Source organism: Nothoprocta perdicaria, unplaced genomic scaffold (assembly GCF_003342845.1).
Source record: "Nothoprocta perdicaria isolate Ctin4 unplaced genomic scaffold, notPer1 scaffold_32, whole genome shotgun sequence".
Lineage (NCBI taxonomy): Eukaryota > Metazoa > Chordata > Aves > Tinamiformes > Tinamidae > Nothoprocta > Nothoprocta perdicaria.
In genome coordinates, this window is record NW_020455555.1 from 2659760 (window position 1) to 2680236 (window position 20477).

A 20477-nucleotide genomic window follows, 5' to 3' on the forward strand; every position below is an offset into this window, starting at 1 on the left:
CTCATGGCTATTTGCGAAATTAAATAAAGTCTGAGATTATTGTATAGCAGCTGACTTTAGAGAATGACACAATATTTAAGATAAAGTTCAGAATCTTTTTCTCTAATGATGGAAGATGTGAGATAAATCAGGGGTAATCACGGGGTTTGAAAACCGCATTCATGATGATGTTATTTCACCCTGTAAAAAAAAGGATGCAATGCCCAGATCTGGTCACTTCTCCAGCCAAGGAGCTACAGGTTATCACTCCTGTTTGAGTGAAAAAATATTATATAGATAAATCTTTTATACAGCAGCTACAGTATCGTGGACAATAACTCTTCTCTAAACTATTCCCTGTTATGACAACTTTTGGAGAAGCTTTTGCTAGTGGCCTGTTTAGTTTATAGAATGAGGTTATTTCTAATCTTTGTTTGTCCTTTTCTTGCATCTACGCTACAGGAATCACTTGCAGACCTGATTGCTTGCTATGACCCTGGCCGTGTCCTTTTGTGGTCATTTGACATTCTCCTGAGAAACCTCCAGTGGCAGGATAGCATAGAGGATTTCCCTTATCCGTGACTGTTCTTAGAGTACATCAAATGGGGCATTGCAAGAATGATACGTGCAATCCTGGGATGCACAGCATCCCACGCTGTCTCTGCTAGGAACATTGTGCAACCTAAAATGCAGACAAAGTGTGAAACTATCTTGAATTAAACTATTGGAGTTTGTAAGTGGAAAATGGAAAAAAGGAGAGTTGTTTTTGCCCATGTAAAAGTGGTAACAGAAATTGGAGAAAAGATTGATTTGCAAGTAGAAGTATAGAAAGACTTTCTCTGATTTCCTTTGGCATCGCATCTTAACTCATTTTTTTAACAGTGAGCCCTATCATTTTTTGAGTTTTAGACAAATATCATGGGTTTACCTTTGAATTCAGCTGAGAATTACCTTTTGATACTAGCACTCTAGAGAGTTAGGAGGTTTTGGGGGAGACTTTTTGACAGCTTTGGCCAAATTTTATTTATCTGTAATATGGAGGATTGTCAATATAATCTCCTATAATCTCAAGGTAAGTATGATTTACATTTAATGACTCTGTTTTAGAGCGACATTCAGCTCCTATGTAAAGACCAGACTAATACCTATACAGACTGTAGTATTGGTCTTTTTGAAGGAAAACAATACCTAAGCAGTTCTATGCCAAGCAAAAGTGGTGACAGTGTTGGGGGATAACATTAGGGAGAGCTCAGGCATCTCCAGAACATGATTAAGAGGTAAGAAGGAGAGTGAATTTGTCTTCAAACTCCAGTTTCACGCCTGAATAGCGTAGTTCATATTCTACTTTGTCTGGTATTTAGAAAAAAAGATGCTGCTGTTTTTATTGGAAAAAGCAAGAGCATTGCCAAGGATGATAGTTAGCTTGTTCGTACCACCTAGGCAAAGACTGTGCTTAAATATTAGAAGGAATTCCTCACTGCCACCAGTACTGATTATTCATTCAAGCTGTGGGCCAACAATGTGCTTCATTTAAGCCCAGAGTTTGATCACTGTGCACTGAAATGTTGAGAGCACTGAAAAGCATGTGCTTTCCAAAATCTAAGCTGTACTGTGCTTTTGTAGACTACTGGTTGTTGATAAAATATAATTTAGCTAAATAAAAAATATTGCTTCTCAATAAAATATAATTTAGCTAAAACAAAATACTTATTGCTGGCAAAAAAGCACCAGATTTTAAGATCCTTCTGCAGTCATAGAGCCAGTAAAAGTGATCCAGAAAATAGCAACATTATTAAAAAAAAAAGGTTTTTATTTCTTTTAGTGTCTGAACTCTCACTCTCAACTTTTCAAGCAGACCTAATGTCTTTATGAACTGTAGACGTGTGTAAAATTATAATCAGCTCCACATGGTGCTTCAGAGCATTAGCTAAACATGTTTCGCTTGGAATGCCTCTAGTGTATGTGCACTCATATAGGCACTGAAATCACTCCACCTAACTTTGTGTGACAGGGTTGCTACAGAAATCCACTGTGCAAATTGAGGGGTCTTTTTAGATGTTTGTACATATAACTGAAAAAAATGTCTGTTGAAAGTCAGATCACCCATCCCGAGAATGTAACCAATTTCATGTGATATGATAAGAAGCTTTTTGTGTATGTTTAAGGAACTGATTGTGGTATGTAAACTTTTAGGTTGAATTTGAAGGAAAATGGCCTAGTACAATGTAATGTGTAGGAAACATTTAGGAGAACAAAATGAAACTTTCAGAGTATTTAAACAAAAAAGAGAGAAAAGAAGAAAATTCTCTTTATTTTTCATGAGGGTGTTTTTTATGTTTAGCAACCTCCAGGGTTCTCATTGTGTGTTTTACCAAAGTAGCATGTGCAGAGCCCCATAAATAAGAGGCGATTCAGGTTTTGATGCAGCTCCCAGAGTTAGCCCAAGTCCACGTGTGCAATGAATATAGAAGCAAACTGTTCATACAGTCTTACTTAAAGCTACTTAACAGCTTAAAGTGATAAAAAATTCTTAACACAGTTTAAGAAATTAAACCACTTAAAATGTTAGAAGCAGCCTTAGAGCATGAGGACTTTTAGTGTAATAAAAGGGGGCTCCCTGTTGAGCTGCAGCTTCGGTGGCAGAGCTGGTAGATTCACATGGTGCATCCAGGTAAAAGAGGGTGTTAGGAGGTGACTCAAAGGCCTGGAGGTGACATGATGGAGGAAATGCAAGACTTGTAAAAATGTGTTATGTAGCCTTGTGTGTGTGTGTTCATAATTGCATTGCTACAAGTGGTGATGTATGGGACCTTGTAGTGAAGTATGTACAGTACAGCCGTGGGAGGGACACAAGAAAATGTTTCCTAATATAAATCTTGGGCTGTGGAAGACAGCTTCAGGTCATGGGCCAAAGGAAGGCTTCATAGGAGGATTTTGAGGAAATGGTTCGTCAATTCTGAGAGAGCTGAAAGATGAAATGTTCTGCTTATGTGGCTTGAAGGAGTTGGAGGCTGTTGGGAGGTGGCATGAGCAGGGCAATTCTGCTTTTCAAATGTTTTGAGGAGGCTGCTTTTTCTGAAAGGTTGTTTTGGGAAAAATAAGTCTTTCATGAAGAGGAAAGAATTGCTTTAGTCTGACTGGTCTCGACCAGCCGTAGTTGGTTGATGAGGAGCATCTGTAGAGGACATTGTTACTATGTGATGTTACACATTTTCAAAGCCTGAAGTAACTTGTTTTTACTTATGAGGTAAAACTAGTTCCCACTGTAGTTCCCACTGTAGCACCTACCGGTAATAACTGTATGTGTATTTGTGTGCATATATACATAGATAAAAAATGCAGCTACACAAAATTAATTCTGCAGACCAAACGAAAGGGACTCAGTAATGGAAATGAATGACTGAAGGTAGAAAATACATAGGATGCTTCTTTTGATGGCACTGATACCACCTTAAATGTTTTGAAACTTGGCCTAGTTTTCAGTGACACAAGCAGTGATTTACACCTTTTTGTGCAGAAAAGGCTGTAAAACAGGAGTGAATTACATTCTGTACAATTCAAAAATAAAAGGCGCATTCACAGGCACTCATGTTGAGGCCCATTTACACTTCTAGAGTGGTATGATGAGTAAATGAAAGTTATGTCTCTGTGTGAATGAAAAATGTCTGATTTACCAGAGGCTGTGAAAAGAGAGAGAAGCAGAAGGGAACGTAGTGGAAATTGGAAGTACAGCATTTATTTATTTAAAACATTCATATTGATTTGGAGTCAAATTGCTGTATTGCTGTAACTGCAAACTAGTTCCACTGATTTCTGCAAGGTATTTTTGGTGATTCTGATATGACTAGGAGTTTACGCTTGTAATCTTAGTTTTCTGCATGCTTCAGTAAGTCTTTATCGTGCTAAGTTCCTGTGCAAATCTGGCATTGTGCTGTTCAGGATGAACGTTATCTATTCAAAAAAATCTTCACTGAGGAAAAAAATCTCAGGTATAATTAAATTCATATGATTTCAATACAATTATAATATTCTCTGGGTTTCTTTTATGGTAAACAAAAGAGGTATGTAAATATGACTTGGTGAGGGTAAGTGCTTTCTTTCTGCCTGAAGACAGATGCAGAAAGAAGTTCTTTAATGAATTGAATCTCAGTACTGTATCATGTAAGACTAACATCTCGGTATTGCTTGCATTTCAGAACATTTCAGGATCTGTCCAAACAAATGGATATATCTTATGGTACAGTCAGGGATTCAGCAGTGTATGAATACTTTAAAGCAAAAGGGACAAACCCCTTGGAGCAGGATAACACATTTGCTGAACTGTGGAGGACAATCAGTAAGAATAATGGAGCAGATAATTGTGTATCGAATCCTTCTGAAGGCATCAGGAAGGTAAGACTGGATTACAGGATTTTTCATTTAATGTTTGTGCTATATCAATGTTGTTTGCCTGAAGTTAATGAATGATGAGATACATAAAAGCAATTACACAGTAATTTTAAACAAGAATGTACCTTTCTAAAATTCCTTTTAGTAAATAGAGAGCAGCCTGAGCAGCATATTCTGCAATCCTGATTTGAAATGAGCTTAGCTCTGCCTAAATCTTCAGTATATCCTTTTTGGATCTGGTCATTAGGTTGCTGGGTTTCTTGGGAGCTCAAGTTATAACATCTTGAATATTATTCTTTATATTATCTGGATACTAAATCTTATTCTTTGCTCATTCCTGTGTATTAGTGCATTAAACAGGACTGGAAAGATGGGTAGGAATCCGGGGATCCATTGAAAGTATACTCTTTGCTCTTAGAAAAGGAATTTCTTGCAAGATTTTCTTTGTTTATTCTAGTCTTAAAACATGCACATACTCTTCCATGTGTCAGCATGTTTTCCCTTAGTTTTTCTTTTGGTTATGGCCACGCATTTTTTTCTTACGAAACAGAGTGCTAATATGGAATTCAGGGCATGATATAACATGATATAACATGACTTGGAATTGTGCATCGTTATGGTGAGATCAGAGATAAAGAGCCCTGATTCAGCATACACAAATAGAAACATCCCCAATTTCACACTCTTAGTCTGCTGCTCTTCTCTCCTTTCCGTATTGTAGCTCAGTAAATGCTATCAGAGCACACGTATGCAAGAGTACGTTATGTCATAATGATGCAGAAATAGTTGGTGGAAGTTTAATGTGTGGCTCCTTTAGAGAAAAAATATTCTGTTTATTTGTCTTTTTTTTTTTCCAAAACAAGAAAGAATACATTAATACATTACAGGTTCATTACAAAGCCACTTTTGCCTTTTTTTCTTTTCTTTGAGTCCTTGAAACCTTTCCCAATGATCAGAAGGAAAGTGTGCAAAATGCAAAATTTACTTTGTTCGTTTTCCTTTCTCAATTCCCAAATCAAAATCTTAACATTACTTAACATAAAATTCCAAATTGTGTGTGTGGCTCTTAGATAAAAAGTCCTGATACAACCCTTTTTCTTCATATATCTCTCATGTCATTGGGCTGTTGAGTCCATTTTTCTGTTTCGTCCTTTGTTTTCTCACATCTTCTCCAGAATTCGTCTGTGCTGTGAAAACAGCTGAACTTCTCTAAAACTCTCTCACTTGGCTCAGATACCCTTTCTTCCTCTGCATAGGTAGAGCCCTGGCTCTAGCAAGTTCTGCAGTGTTTTGATTTCATTTCTGCCCAGCACTTCGTGAAAATGAGGCCTCTATTTCAAGAGGCATTCTTAGCATTTAGAAAACATTGAGATAGAGCGATTAAATAAATACTTTCTATGCACTCTGACATGAAAAACAATAATAAAAAACATTTACCTTAGGAAAATGCACGACTTTTTTTAATGCACAGTTTTGATGCTGGCACGTTATAAATACTCCTATTCTCTAAGTCGGTTGCGTACTGCCATTTATTGTGGTTAGATTCGCCTAAGCCTAAAGTGTAGCTGTAGATTGGCAGGCTGTTTAGAATACCAATTACATTGTCTGGAGCTGGCGGCTCCATCCTCTGTGTGCGATAATAACTTTTTCATATTAAGTTTGATTTCAATATTCTAAGGTGATTTTTCTATTTAACTTGATCAACCCATTCAATTAACATCAACAATAACTAGATCTACTTCAATCCCCAAAGCTGACCAAGGCTGCTATTTGGTTAGACACTTACATAAATTGAGCTTAATACTTATTAATACTTAATAACATTTTCAAGTAAACTGTTGTGTTTATAGTTTAAATGTTGCTCTTCCTAGCTCTTTGAGTTCTTGGAATAAACAGACAAGTTCTCCTTGTCAGGCATCATGGCTAGTCATTCTGATGTTCTCAGGGAGAGCTGATGTCAGTCAAGGAAATGGAACTTTATGTCTGCAAATACATATCGCTGTATGAAAGAGATGTAAATGAGGCCTTTAAGAGGTTGGGGTTTTTGTCTTTTTTCTTTTTTTAAAGACAAATTTAAATCTTTGTAGCGTAAACCAACTGCTAGGCTATTTTTCTGTTTAAGGACTTGCCTGACAGAATGGAAAACATCACTACTAGCCTTTTCCCCTTTCTTTCCCTTCCCATTTACTTCAAACAACATCGTAGTTCCCTTGCAATAAGAAGAGCAGAGCCACTTCAATGCAAAGCAGGAGCACACTGCTTATTAATGTTATTGGCAGGTATTTCAGATTATTGTCTCTAGTTCAATTATCTCTCTTCGTTTCTTTGAGATTTCCCTACTTCTTTGGCTTAGCTAAAACAAAAAGATAACAGTGGAAGAAAATCCTGAAAGCTTTTGTGATGCTCATTGCCAGGGAAGGGGCATCTTTACCCACACAGCAAATCTCTCTAGCCCACTTGTTGATATTTCTGTAGGACCAGTCATACGATGGGAGCAGCAATGGTGACATTCAGTTCTGGTAGAAAATTCATGACAAATGTTGTATTTTTCTTGCACTATTTCTTAGTGTAGTAGCTGCTTCATATATTTCAGCTGAATCCAAGACATTAATCTGAAATTCAGCTTTTTTTTCAAGTTGTTTCATTAATTCTCACCATGTCATCTTTAGGGGAAAAAAAAATACTTTGCCATCATTTGAAAAATGCTCTTCTGTCTCCCCCTGTACTGACTAGTGACATTAAGAGATTGCTTACTGCTTTTGTAAAACTTTATTATTCTCTTTGGTGGTCCTCCTCATATCCAGGAGGGACTGATGGTTGTTAAGAAATATGTCTTAATGTAGCTTTTGTCTTTCTTTTTCCCTCTTCCCCCTTAAATCTATTTTCTTAACTCTCTTCAAGCAAAGACAAATCCCGTGTCTTTGCTGTTGGCCAGGACATTAGTTCCACCTGGATGGAATAAAGAAGTGCTGCTTTGGCTGGATTTTATCGAAGGGGACTTTCAGAAGTTTAACTGAAGTGTTTTTGTTTTGTTCTGCCAGTGTACCTGCATGCTGAGAGCTGAAACAAAGCCACAGTAAAGGAGCATAAAATGAAAGCCAATTAAAAGCCTAAAGCATAAATCTTAGGCTATTATTCTGTGTTGTGTTTCAAGTATCGTTCCTCATTGCAGCAGTCCTACCTGTTTTCAGCTGATACTTGCCACACTCCCTTTCGCCATCTCTCTTTGCAGTATTTTTGTAATGATACCTGACCACTTGAAAATTTTCATTCTGTTTTGGGCCCTAGGCTTTTGCTAACTGAGTTGTGAGTGCAAGAGCCTGAGGACATGAATCCTTGCAGTGTTGTGGTCAGGATTGCTGTATGAGTTATCATATAGGACTAGAGAGCCTTCACGTGATTCCTGTTAATATATCTCATTATGACCTATGGGTCAGTGCCAGGCCTTTCTGCTTCCTCTATCCTTCTGGCTTGGGAGCTAGGGGATATACACATGTGCACACATACACTCTTTCACATGAAAAAAGCAAATATTTAAAAGAAAAAAGAAAAGCAATATTTAAATCCTATAAAAGATTTTACCTTGAATTTTGGTTAAAGATTAGTGTCAATATGATTTCATTTGACTCTTAATCCTTGCCTAGTGAAAATGTATAAAAAGTAAACATATCTCAGGCATGTGTATGTTATGTATGTTTATGTTTTATACATAAGTTTTTCCATTTGTCACTTTTTCTTTATATTGAACAAATGGTACTGCCTAACTGTTACAATGGATATTAAAAGGGTTGTGAAGCATGCTGAATTTAGACAGCAACCAAACATGTGGTCATATGGAAGCTTTCCAAGTGGTGAACACACTAATAGTAGGGAGTCTCTACTTTTAGAGAAGAAAACTATGCAAGTGGAAGAACCTTTGAAGAGAAAAATCTTCCCTGAGGACAAGGGGATCTTTGGAGATTCTGTCTTTGGCAATTAGAGAGGGAGAACAGTCTTAACCTCCAGGATTTCTGAAAGATGAGAAGCACACATAGTTAAGACTTGAAAGCTCAGATTCCCATTAATGCTAAAAGGATCAGGCTATCAGAAAAAATGATACTCCATAGATGCGATGGTACAGGGTAGAATGATTCATGTCGTAAAAAGGTAAATTGATACATAGAGACTGAGTAGAGTATTTATTGACTGCTAACAGCCCCAGGACATAACATGGGATAGCAACATGCGAGAGAAGCTTGCATGCTTGTCAGAAGGCCTGTTGTCTAACCTTGGAAGTCAGCGGAGGAAGGTCTGCTATGTAAAATAAAAGACAGAAAACTAAGGCTTGAATGGTAGAAATCAATAATGTGATTTTTCTCTAGATATTGCAAGTTAGTTGGAATTGAATATTTAAGGAAAGTTGTGTTTCTCAAGTACTATTAGAAGCAAGTGAAGGAGGGCAGACTGTGTTGCCAGTATTCCTCCTTTGTAAAATGTAAATTTGAGAGAATGCTTTACTGTACAATTTTGAAACAGCTAAAAAATACAACTATAGAAACTAGAAAAATGCAAGACATTTTAGTACTGTGGATTTAAGCCAAATGTCTTCCAGGACTGCTCTTTCTGTACGTACATCAGGCATGTTTTTACTTTATAATAACACATTCTGGAAAATTCTGTATAGAGTAACAAATGATATTATATAATTTGTCTTTAGTCCCATAAGTACATGTTTTTTAATGCAGCAGAATTTGCACGCTATTTTTTATCATAGGTAGCAAAATCCTGTGTACTATTTACCATAGAACACAATCCGAGATGTGCACAAATAGGGCTTTTGATGGTCCTTCCCTGCCATGATCACCAGTGGGACTGATGCCCATTGCCTGTTGTCCCTAACCAGGTAGGAGGCCTAACAGCATTATCACAGATGTGAAAGCATAAAATCAGGATCATTAAAGCCCATCACAGGCAGAAGAGAAAGCAAGATGCAGAGGTTTGCTGCTAGCAACTCAGTTGTGGGTACATGATCATTCAGAAAATACCTTTGAAAAACATGTTTGAGGCTTCCAAGAATGTCGGCTGCCAGTTGAATATAGGCCTAGATGCCTTAAGGAATTATTCCCTTGCCATATTTTTGTGTATATGTGTGTTTATCCTTATGTTACTAAGTTTTGAAGCCTTTTCTGGCTGTCGTGTCTAGTAAACAGTGATTTGTTCATTCTTTGCACTGATATTACCAGTTCAGGTAGACAGGCAGGGACAGGGTATTACAATATGGATTTAGGAGTTTAATTCTGGTATGTTTTCATACCATGGCATTTTGATAAAAGATATTTTTATGAACACAACTGTTTAATAATTTGTATCAATTAAATCCCTGTATGATAATACTATGGTCCTGTGGCTAGTATCCAAATAACTTCTGGAAAGCTTATGCTGTGCTTGAGATTTTAATACTATTTTGTACTAGTGTAGCAACAGAACAGATGTCTGATTACTCTCATCCCAAACCAAACATAATGATAAGAAAGGAGAAAGAGGCTGGTGGTGAACAAACCCAAACTGGATGGATATCTTCAATAACAGCAGCAGCAACAATTATTTTCAGGGTGGTTGGAGCAGGACAACTTAGGCCTTAACAAAAATGAGGGCTCTCACTGGTTTTAGTTGGTATAAATCAGAAGGAAAACAACTTGGGGATCTTTGCTTGCCTTCAAGAGGGTAGAAAGAAAGGGTGAAAGGGGAGACAGACAAGCAGCAGAAAATCCAAACAAGAACATGCTTTTATTGCCTTTACTCCCTCTCTCCTTTCCCCCACCTTTTTTGTTTGTTTGTTTGTTTCCTGGATTCTGTCCTTCAGAGGATAACTCACATTTGATTTATTGTCATGTTTAAACAACTGTCAAAGACTTCAGAGAGTTATGGTTGTTTATATCAAAACATGTTGAAGTGAAATTAGTTTAATTGCTCAGCTGAATCTGTGGCAAGAAGAACTTCATATACTGAAATAAAAGAAGGAGTTTTGTAACTTAGAGGTCAGTTAAAAATTGAGCTTACCCAAAATACCTGAAAGAGAAAAATAACAGTGCATCAGAACTGTTTCTTAAGAGAGCTTGGTGATTCGGTTTCCGTAAATAAATCCTGCTTTGCTAAGTTCACCTAAAGAAAGATCAAAAATAAAAAAAAAAAGCTTTTTTTTTTTAAAGAAAAGAAAAGAAAAACAGGGCTAAAGTTAGAATTAACAGAGTAAGAAATCCTAGAGCACCGTGAGGAGTGGGGATAGAAAGGGCCTGCCAAATGAAATGGAGCACTGTATGGAGATTGCTGCTAGGAGCATGATTAGGGCTAGGGTTAGGGTTAAGATGGCAAGAAATCGAAATTGTAGAGTGCTCTGGGGAGTGGGGCTGGAAAGGGCCTGCCAAAGGAAATGTAGCGCTGTATGGAGACTTGCTAGGAGCATCTCTTCTGTTTCAGGCAGACCTAGGCTTAGTTCCTGAAGGTTTAGGGGTAGGGTTAGGGTTGAGAGAGCAAGAAATCGTAGAGTGCCTTGGGGATTGGAGCTTGAAAGGGCCTGCCAAAAGGAAATGTAGCACTGTGTCAGAAATGGTGCTAGGACCATCTCTTCCATTTCAGGCAGGCCTAGATCTAGTTCCCTGAGGCTTAGGGGTAGGGTTAGGGCTAGGGCTAGGGTTAAGATAGCAAGAAATTGTAGAGCGCGCTGGGGAGTATGGCTCAAAAGGGCCTGCCAAACAAAAGGTAGTGCTATATCAAGAATGATTCTAGGACTATCTCTTCCATTTCAGGAAGACCTAGGCCTAATTCCTTGAGGCTTAGGGATAGGGTTAGAGTTAGGGTTGAGAGAGTGAGAAATCGTAGAGTGCCCTGGGGAGTGGGGCTCGAAAGGCCCTGCCGAAGAAAAGGTAGTGCTGTATCCAGAATGTTGCTAGGACCCTCCCTTCTGTTTCAGGCAGGCCTAGGCCTAGTTCTTTGAGTTAGGAGTAGCGTTAGAGTTGAGAGAGCGAGAAATCCTTGAGCGCACTGGGGAGTGGGGCTCAAAAGGGCCTATCACAGGAAATTTAGCAGTGTATCAGGAGTGGTGCTAGGACCATCTATTGCTTTGTAGGCAGACTGAGACCTGGTTACCTGACGGATTAGGGTTAGAGCTAGGGTTAGAGTTAAGCGTGCGAGAAATCGTAGAGCACCAAGGGTAGTGGGGCTTGAAAGGGCCTGCCAAAGAAGTCTAGCACTGCATGAAGAGGGGTGCTAGGACCATTTCTTCCGTTTAAGGCTAGCCTTAGTTTCCTGAGGCTCAGGGTTAGGATTAAGAGAGCAGGAAAATGTGGAGCGCTAATGGGCGTGGCGCTAGAAATGGCCTGCCATAACAAATGTAACGCTCTATTAAGAGTTGTGCTCGGGCCATCCATTGCTGTGTAGGCAGGCTTAGACCTGGTTACCTGAAGGGTTAGGGGTAGGGTAAGGGATAGGGTGAAGAGAGGGAAAGCATGGAGTGCTCTGGGGAGTGGGGCTAGAAAGGGCCTGCATAGGAAACGTGGCACTGTATGGAGAGTGGTGCTAGGACCACCATCTTTTCCATTTAAGCCAGACCTAGGCCTGGTTCTCAGAGGCTTATGGGTAGGGTTGCGACTAAGGTTGAGAGATCAAGAAAGCGTCGATCACTATGAGGTGTGAGTCTAGAAAGGACCTTCCAAAAGAAATGTAGCAATGTATCAAAACTGGTGCTGGGACCATTTATTGCATTTAAAGCAGGCCTATGCCTGGTTTAACTGAATGTTAGGTTTAGGATTAAGGCTAGGATTAAGGTCAAGAGAGTGAGAAATCCTTGAGTTCCATGGGGAATTGGGTTAGAAAAGGTATGACAATTGAAATGTAATGTTGTATTGGGGTAATGCTAGAAGCATATTTGTCATTTACACAGCTCTAGGCCTGGTGATGTGAGAGCTAGGTTTAGGGCTAGAGTTAATTAAGAATTAAGAGGGAGAGAAATCCTAGAGGACCATCATGAGTAGCTCTAGAACAGCCACAGGGATGAGTATTCAGTTTATATTGAAACAAATTATATATCTTGTCCACACGGGGAAGAGCTCCTTTTAGATTTACAAGTCACTGAAACAGACTTCTGATGTACTCAGAACCTTCCTGCATGCGACCCTGTGCATCGTGCTCTAGGTGTCCCTCCTTTCGCAGGCCCTTGGACTGTATGATCTCTAGAGGTCACTTAAAAACTCAGCCTTTCTGTCATTCTGTGAATTTCTAGAGACTTAAAGATATACTGCTTAAATAAATTAGGAAAACAATGATTACTTTAACCAAATAAAATGATCACTCTTTTCTTACTGAATCCCTCTCCAGAGATATTTTTACATCTCATGTTAACTAAGGTGATTTACATTCTTTATGTGCACTGCATGCAAACATTAGTATTAATCCTAATTAAGGCTGACATTGAATTACATTTTTGTGAATGTATGCTAAAATAAAACAGTATTTTTTTCCCAAAATTGAGCTAACAGGGTATCCTGGTGACTTTTCTTACCTGTGAAAGGGAGAATTTTTCATCCAAGCTAGAACATTCCTTTTATTTTAGCACTGTCATGGCTTTTATTTACACATTTATTTGAGGGAAGCTGCAATGTTTCCATTTTGTAACTGCGATGATTGAAAATCATGTTTTTGCACTCACACTGTACCTGTATTCCTTACATGAATGTATGGAACTAGTAATCCACGTCTCCTACAAAATGCACGTCAAATTTCATCAGTTAAGGTATTGGCTTTGATTTATAATTAATCACCTGTTGTGTACACCTTGCCTAAACTTGTGATTTACTTTGGCATCCTCTGCTATCTCCCTGTTAAAAGTGGAAGTCATGCTAGAGGAGTTTGAAGTCAATGAAGTAATGCTGGGAAAGGAGTGAAGAGCATTTAAAATATGTTAAAATACTGTAGCTTTCCAGATAACTCTGACCCAATGAAGTATCTGCAGGGTGATGGCAAGCTCAGGGCTTATTTGTTTCTTTATTTTTTGGACCTACCTCAAGAATTAGTATAGTTTAGTTTTTGTTATGTTCGTGATACATTTGCAGGCAAAGAAAGGAAACTATGCTTTCCTGTGGGATGTGACAGTGGTGGAATATGCCGCACTGACCGATGATGAGTGCTCCGTGACAGTCATTGGAAACAGCATCAGCAGCAAAGGATATGGGATAGCCCTCCAGCATGGAAGCCCGTACAGAGATCTTTTCTCCCAGAGGTAAATCAAAAAAAGTTCTTTTTTTCTGTAGGATTCTCTGCAGCCAACAAGAATCTTACTTGTAGCTCATACTAACTTTGGTAGTGATTGTTTATTGAATGAACTTAGTCCTCTTCTTTCTGTGACAGCAGAGAGGTTATAAATTCAGCCTTCCAAAAAACTGCTCCATCTGTTCTGTGTACATTTGCTTAGAGAGGAGAAAGGAAGGGGTTGGAATTGATGGCTGATCTTGCACCTCTAGGCAGCACTGCCCTGTCAGGAAAAGGGTTGGTACCCCCAGAGCACTGTATGGGCAAGGGTCAGACCAGGCCTTCTTGGCTCATACTGTGCTTTGCATGCTGTGAAACAGTGTGTTCTTCCATGCAGCATGGAGAGACGGATCCAAGTCTTACATGCAGTGCTTTCTCACAACATGAAAGGCAAAAAAATGTTGAGTATTGCATAGCATTTTAGTGGCTCTGAGCCACCAAGCCCTCTGAGCTGTCCGAATGCCTTTTATGCCAACATGTAAGTGAGACGATGGCATGCGGTTGTACAGACCTTTGTGGCCTTCACAGGCAGTGGCCAGCACCTGGGCAGAGCTGAAGCCACTTACTCCTTTGTCTGGCTTCTGGATAAGAAGTGGTAGAACATCAACTGCAGCTAGTCTGGATCTTCCTGAAAACCAGGGACAAAGCTGCCTCAAAAGAAAGGAATGTTAGTAAACAGCAAAAGCAGTTGTCAAGCCAAACACAAAATGAATCATTCATAGAAAGAAGGGACACTTCACAAGGGGCAAAACAATGATTAATTAGCAACTGTTAACAGAATATTTCAAGCGCGAAGTAACAGCATTAGAGTAAAATCCTTTGAATAAACTGCATTTGCTGTAGCTCAAAGCCGAAATAAATGAGTCCATTTCTACTTAAGTAGATTTGTATCCAGTAGGTTGAGTATTTTGTTAGAAGGACTGGCTGTTGCAACAGAGTGTAGCCAGACCAGCAGTAGCTAAGTGGAATGTGGTGGTTGGCCTCTCTAATGTTTTTTTGCTTTGTAATGGAAGATTTGACAATCATTCTTGTTTCTAAAGTTACCAAGTGACCTGCTGCTGAGAGCAGATTGTTTTCTGTACAATGAAAAACAGCAGAAGAGCTGTCTCTTTCCCACAAGATGCTTTTGATCTCAAACTACAGTTGAGTAGAAAATGTTATCCCATTCTTTAGTACCAAACAGTTATATTCAGAGAAAAGTCTGTTTTAGGATAAATGGGTAGAGGACATCAGCTATATGATATGCAGAAAAAGCTGATGAATGAAGTTACAAAATAGTGCCAGTTCCTTCATTTTTCTCACCCAAGGACAGAAAATTTTGAATGAGATAAGAAGATGGGGGGAGGGGAGGGAAGGAAGGTGGCTATGGGATGGAGTTTTGAATTCTGGGATAGATGATTTCAGAGGTATGCAATGTACAGAAAAACAATGCAAAAAGAGAAAGTACTGTTGAAGATAATACTTGTGTTTTAAAATTTCTGCAGGATCTTAGAATTGCAAGAAAGCGGAGATTTGGATGTTCTCAAACAGAAATGGTGGCCACGAATGGGACGTTGTGACCTGAATAGCCATGCCAATGCACAGACAGATGGGAAGGCACTCAAGCTTCACAGTTTTGCAGGCGTTTTCTGCATTTTAGCAATAGGCCTTCTTCTTGCATGCTTGGTGGCAGCATTGGAGTTGTGGTGGAACAGCAACCGTTGTCATCAAGAAACACCGAAAGAGGTCCATAACTTTTATTCTTATCACAACTAAAGTAGAAAACACAAAAAAAGGAGAGAGCAGATGGAAGTTGTGGGATTTAGATGCTCTCATACAGTAAATTTGGCTTATTTTGGTTTGCCATACTAAACTTTGCATATAATTTTTTGGGTGGTTGTTTCTAAAACAAAAAAATGGCAAAGCCTGTCTTTTGTGCACATGGAAGGTGCCAAACTGACAGCCTTGGAGACTAAAGTCCTCTATTTATTTATAGAGCAGATACAGCATGGGCAGCAGCAGTGCAAACTTCCCCACATTGCCCCACCAATGTGCCTCAACCCTGACCTGGAGAGACCACCTTTAGGGGTAAGAGAGTAGTTCAGAAACGTGCCCTCAGCCTCTCTGCTAAGAGTGACAGGGAGGCCAGGCATTAGTATCCTGTTGTGCCAGCTGTGGTTGATGGACTTTTTTTGTGTGTAATTTAAGACCCCCTGCATTGGCTGGGAGAACTGTGTCCGTACTGCGCAGCTGATGGAGCTGCCAGTGGCTGGGAGCAATTTTTCTTCATGGCTGACCTAGGCTAAGTTTGAAGAGTCGCATGAGCAATTAAAAATAAGCAACCTAGTTATTAATTGAATGAGCCACATTGTCAAGATGCTGTTAAATGCTTCCTTTCTTTCAAAGAAAGTTTTATTTTTATAACTAAGAGCCTCTGAGTAAACTGAGTTCCATACAAAATACTTAGCTAGGAAAACACATCTGAGAATGTCTTGTTTTTAAAGATTTCTTGCTGCAGTAGCAAGTATTAGTTAGTAATGCCACGACAAAATAACCAGTCCATACTCTGGTCTGTCTTGCATGAAGCTTCTATTTATTTACATAGATTAAATGTTTAACAAACTAACCTCTTGTAATTTTTGAAACACTAAGGCATTTGTAGATACTTTCATCTTGGAACAGCTGTTGGTTACAAGCAAATAATAGCAGCGAGCTGCTCTACAGCTGGAAAATAGTACATAGCTCATCAATTCCAATCTATGTTTCTCATGTTGCCAGGAGTATTACAATAATTGACGTACCTATCACCTGTAAGCAATGCTGGCAAGTGGGATCTGAAGAGACATGTTGCAGGCTGTGTTGTTGTGAAATATTTATCAGTGAGATTCCACTCTTCTGAGTTCCTGCTTCTCCCATTTGAAATCCTCCATGGAGGGTTCAGTGATAAACAGCTGTGTCGAGTTTGTGGGACAAAGCGGCCAAGTCTCTTGCCTGTGGCTCCACAGCATGTAATAGTGAGAGGGAATTGTTGCTACAAGGAAGCGTGTCTCTGCGGTGCATGGTGCAACGCTCCAAAAGCAGGCACAGGGAGAGCAGGAGTACCCAGTGTTGCTTGTAAGTTTGCTGATGAACAGAAATGCATATTGAGTTGTTTGTTATCTTTGGCTGAATGCTGTAGTATTTTGCCCTTGCAGGACTCACTCCTGCTGTAGCTCTGGAGGCCCCTCTCTATGAACATTGCTCAGGCCTAAACCTCAGTAGCAGGTAGCCCACTTTCTGCTGACGCCTGGTGGGGTACAGAGCAGGAATGCAGGCTGAAATATCCTAGCCCTGCATGTGCACTAGCATTTGTCTTGCCATATTTTGGAGTGGATTCTCCTCTCTTTGCTCAGGGCCTCACCCTTGTGCATCTTTGTAGAGTGAGATGAGAATCTACTCCAAAAGCGGAGTCACATATAGGTAACGTAAAATAATTCAATCACTCTTTTATTGCAAGTTATTTTAGATATTCCATTTTCATCTCTAAAGCAAGAATCTCTCTTCCTGTTCTTAACTATTTTTTTTCTTGTGCCTGTCCCTCTTGTATCTCGTTTTATATCTATAACATGAATTAGTGCAGATCTATGTTCTCCCCACCCCTCTTACAATCTAAAGCATTGGGTTTTTTTCCCCTTCCTATATACTCCTCCTCCTCTCTCTCCCCCTCCTCCGCAGTGTGTTCTAAATGAGGGCTACTCTTCACATCCTCTTTTGCAGCTTTCAAGACACTGTCAGTCCATATGATAGTGCTGTACTCCCGAAGCGGGAATGGGTCTGACCTTCGAGCACGCTCGGCGTAGCTTAAGCAAGATGAATTAACCCCAGGCAGAGCCCACGTGAGCAGGCTCAGGAAAGGTCAGCCTCGTGGGAGCTCCTGAGAGAGGGAACAAAGTCGGGGGGAGTCCTGGGATGAGCAAGTGTTAAAGTTGAAAGGGAAAGTAAGTATTCCCAATGAAGGGCAGATAATGAGGTTTGTCAGGGATTGCAAGCAGAGGAGGAAAGCACAGGGAGCAGGCAGGACCAAATGTAAAGTGAGATTTGCAGAGGGCCCCTTGGGGCAATGAAATGCAGAGATCTAAAAGCATTGCTGGAACAGGTCAAAGTAACTGGAGAAAAGGGTGAGCATAAAACATACTTAGATAAAGTAGTCAATGATTGTAGCAGATATGTTCTTGTAGATCAGGTCATTAGAGGTATTTTCTTTATATATTGATGAGGGGGGAATGAAGAGGGTTTGCTGAAGGCTACTGTAATGAAGACAAACGTCGTTTCCAAAGAGACATTGTTGTGTAGATTGGCTGATGATTTTCAAAACTTGTATGGGAACCAGAGTTCAGAAGTTGAAAAGCACAGAATCCAGGGATAAGGGGAACACTAAGTGCAGGAGGACCCTGCTGCCAGAGAAGCAGGAATTGGGAACAATGACTGATCTGTGAGGATCCAAAGTGAATTCAGGACTTGATTTTAAGAGGAGTGTATTTAGGGATAGCTCTTTTGTGCCACTATATATGCTCCAGCACTACTACAGCAAGAGTTACAAGAGAGCCACAGCATGTATGGCATATGTAAAACATGAAAATCTGCTTCTTGGCAGGATCTGATACTCCATCCAGGTCTTCAGTAACAGCTGCAGACTTAAGTCATGCTGCTGATTTGCTTTCCCTTCTGCTTTTGGGAAGTCTTTGAAAAAAAAGTAGGATTGCATGTACTTAAAAATTGTAGAAGTTGGATTTTTTCTTTTGACCATTACCTGCTTGAGAAAGGGGCTCATTCTGTGGCAGCCTCAGATGATACCTAGACTTTGGTAATCATCTCATGTGGAAAAATAACAGCATCCTTGTAAGAGGGCAAACATAGAGGCAGGACTTTGGCTACTGTGTGCCCAGTCAGGACAGGGTTGGGCAGCCCTGCAGAGAGAGAGCAAGAGCAATTTTCAGGGACTGTCATGTGGTGGGTGCAGGGTCAGTGTGAAATTTGTGACTTTAAGAATGGGCACAGCCTTCCTAAGCAGCAGAGAAGCGCATCCAGCTGTGATTAAGATGTCAATAATTGCCAGTTCTTTGTGCTTTCCTCTTCCACTTTTTGCCCCTTCAGTTTTCATGGAGGTCAGCCTGAGGTAATAATATATCAAGGTCTTGAAGGACTCAGATGTCTGGTATAAATTACAACTCTTAATTAGGATGAGTGAAAAAATGCAGTGATAATTATATAACTGGGGGGTTAGGAAATCTGTTTTTAAAATCCTGACAGCATAACTTGGACTTTGGCATTACTTTGATCTGAATTTGTAGAGTCTTTATAGGAAGAGTCAGACAGATTATTTCCAATTAGAAGAATATCAAAACTGTTTTTTACATTCTTTCCTTAAAGAATTCCCCTGGCCGCCTCCCCACAGTTGAAAAGTAGTATTGTTCGCACCCATTAAGTGAGTTCCTGAAGATAAACCTCCAGGAACCATGGGCTTGCTTTACATTCTCAAAGCATGCACTTGGTTGCCTTGATCTCACACAGTTGTTATGCAGGGAACCGTGAGGTTTCTTGCTGGGAGAGGGCTGCTTGCCCTTCCCCTCTGCCCACCTCTCCCCCTCTGCCCACCTCTCCCCCTCTCCCAAGATGCTAGTATAGGGTATTTTTATTCTAATGGAAGCAGATTTATAAAAATGATTCTAATGTTTTCTTCTCTACGAATCTTAATGTGATGCCTTCTAATGCCTCACTTCATCCTTACCAAATCAAATTAACAAAAGAAAGATTAGCTCCAGTGGCATTAGGAAAATTGTGTATTTGCAATACTATGTCAGAATCTCCTATTAGAGCTCATATTTATAATCTATTAAAGATGGAAGCATACTTGGTAATGTTTAAATACCCTTATTTATTCCCAATTATTTCAGAGAAACCTTTTTTTTTTTATTAGATTTTCTAGAATTTGTCATCATTTCCTTCTTATTTATGTTAAATCTAACTGCCCTATACCCACCATGAATTTTTGCCAGCTCATACTGGCATCGCTATATATTAAAATGTTGAATTACACAACTGCTATTCATTCTACAATACTAGATACCTTTTAACTTATATCAAAAATTTAGGGAGTTGTGAAAAATAATAATAATTTTGGACTCCCTATTTAGTCACGCTGTGTTTCTTTTGAATATCTGAGCATCAGGTAAAGATAGTTAACTTTGGTAGCCCAGAGCTGTGGAGTTTGGATGTATGTGGAGTCTCTGGTTGTATGTATCTTATTGCTGTGAGTCCTGTGCATTTATTTCATGATCTCAGTAAACTCAGATATGATTTGGGTCATTTAACTGCCAAGGGCTTTCCCACATCATCAGGTTGTTGCTATATTTTATTTCATTTGACACACTAAAAGACAGTTTTCAAATGTTCATTGTCATTATGATCCAGTATAGCTGCTTACTCTAATGGACTCAGCAGCGTCTTATGTGCTTTATCAGCTGTGTTTTACTGCACTTTACTGTTCCCCTTGAAGATTATTACTTCTGAGTCCTCTTCAAAGCTATTAAGAAATGATTCCTTGATCCTCCATATACTGTACTTCAAAACAATGAAAACTTAGAAGCAAAGACAAAATATCATATTACTTCTGGAGAAAAGCCTTGACTCTTTGTAATTTTCACTATGTCCAAACTATATTCACTTAAAACAAATGAACAGGAAGCTTCATGTGAAGAAAGATACATCACTTGAAGATGTATGGAATGATCTATTTGCTGGGAACTGATACTTCAGTAAAAGAGGAGATCGATCCATCTCCTGTTAATGCAGATCTTGAAAGACAGTGG

The 20477-nt window shown here is 39.4% G+C and overlaps 1 protein-coding gene across 2 annotated transcripts in view; it reads left to right on the forward strand.

Annotated features, from left to right (window-relative positions):
* The window catches only part of GRID1 (glutamate ionotropic receptor delta type subunit 1), a 411120-nt gene that overhangs the window by 378187 nt on the left and 12456 nt on the right, over nucleotides 1-20477 (forward strand). The window contains exons 13-16 of one of the 2 annotated variants that reach the window (XM_026043010.1): nucleotides 4176-4371; nucleotides 13455-13621; nucleotides 15135-15375; nucleotides 15631-15717. In XM_026043010.1, coding sequence (XP_025898795.1) covers nucleotides 4176-4371; nucleotides 13455-13621; nucleotides 15135-15375; nucleotides 15631-15717 — 691 coding nt within the window. The remainder of the gene's footprint in view (nucleotides 1-4175; nucleotides 4372-13454; nucleotides 13622-15134; nucleotides 15376-15630; nucleotides 15718-20477) is intronic. The other variant, XM_026043009.1, reaches the window with a different exon arrangement.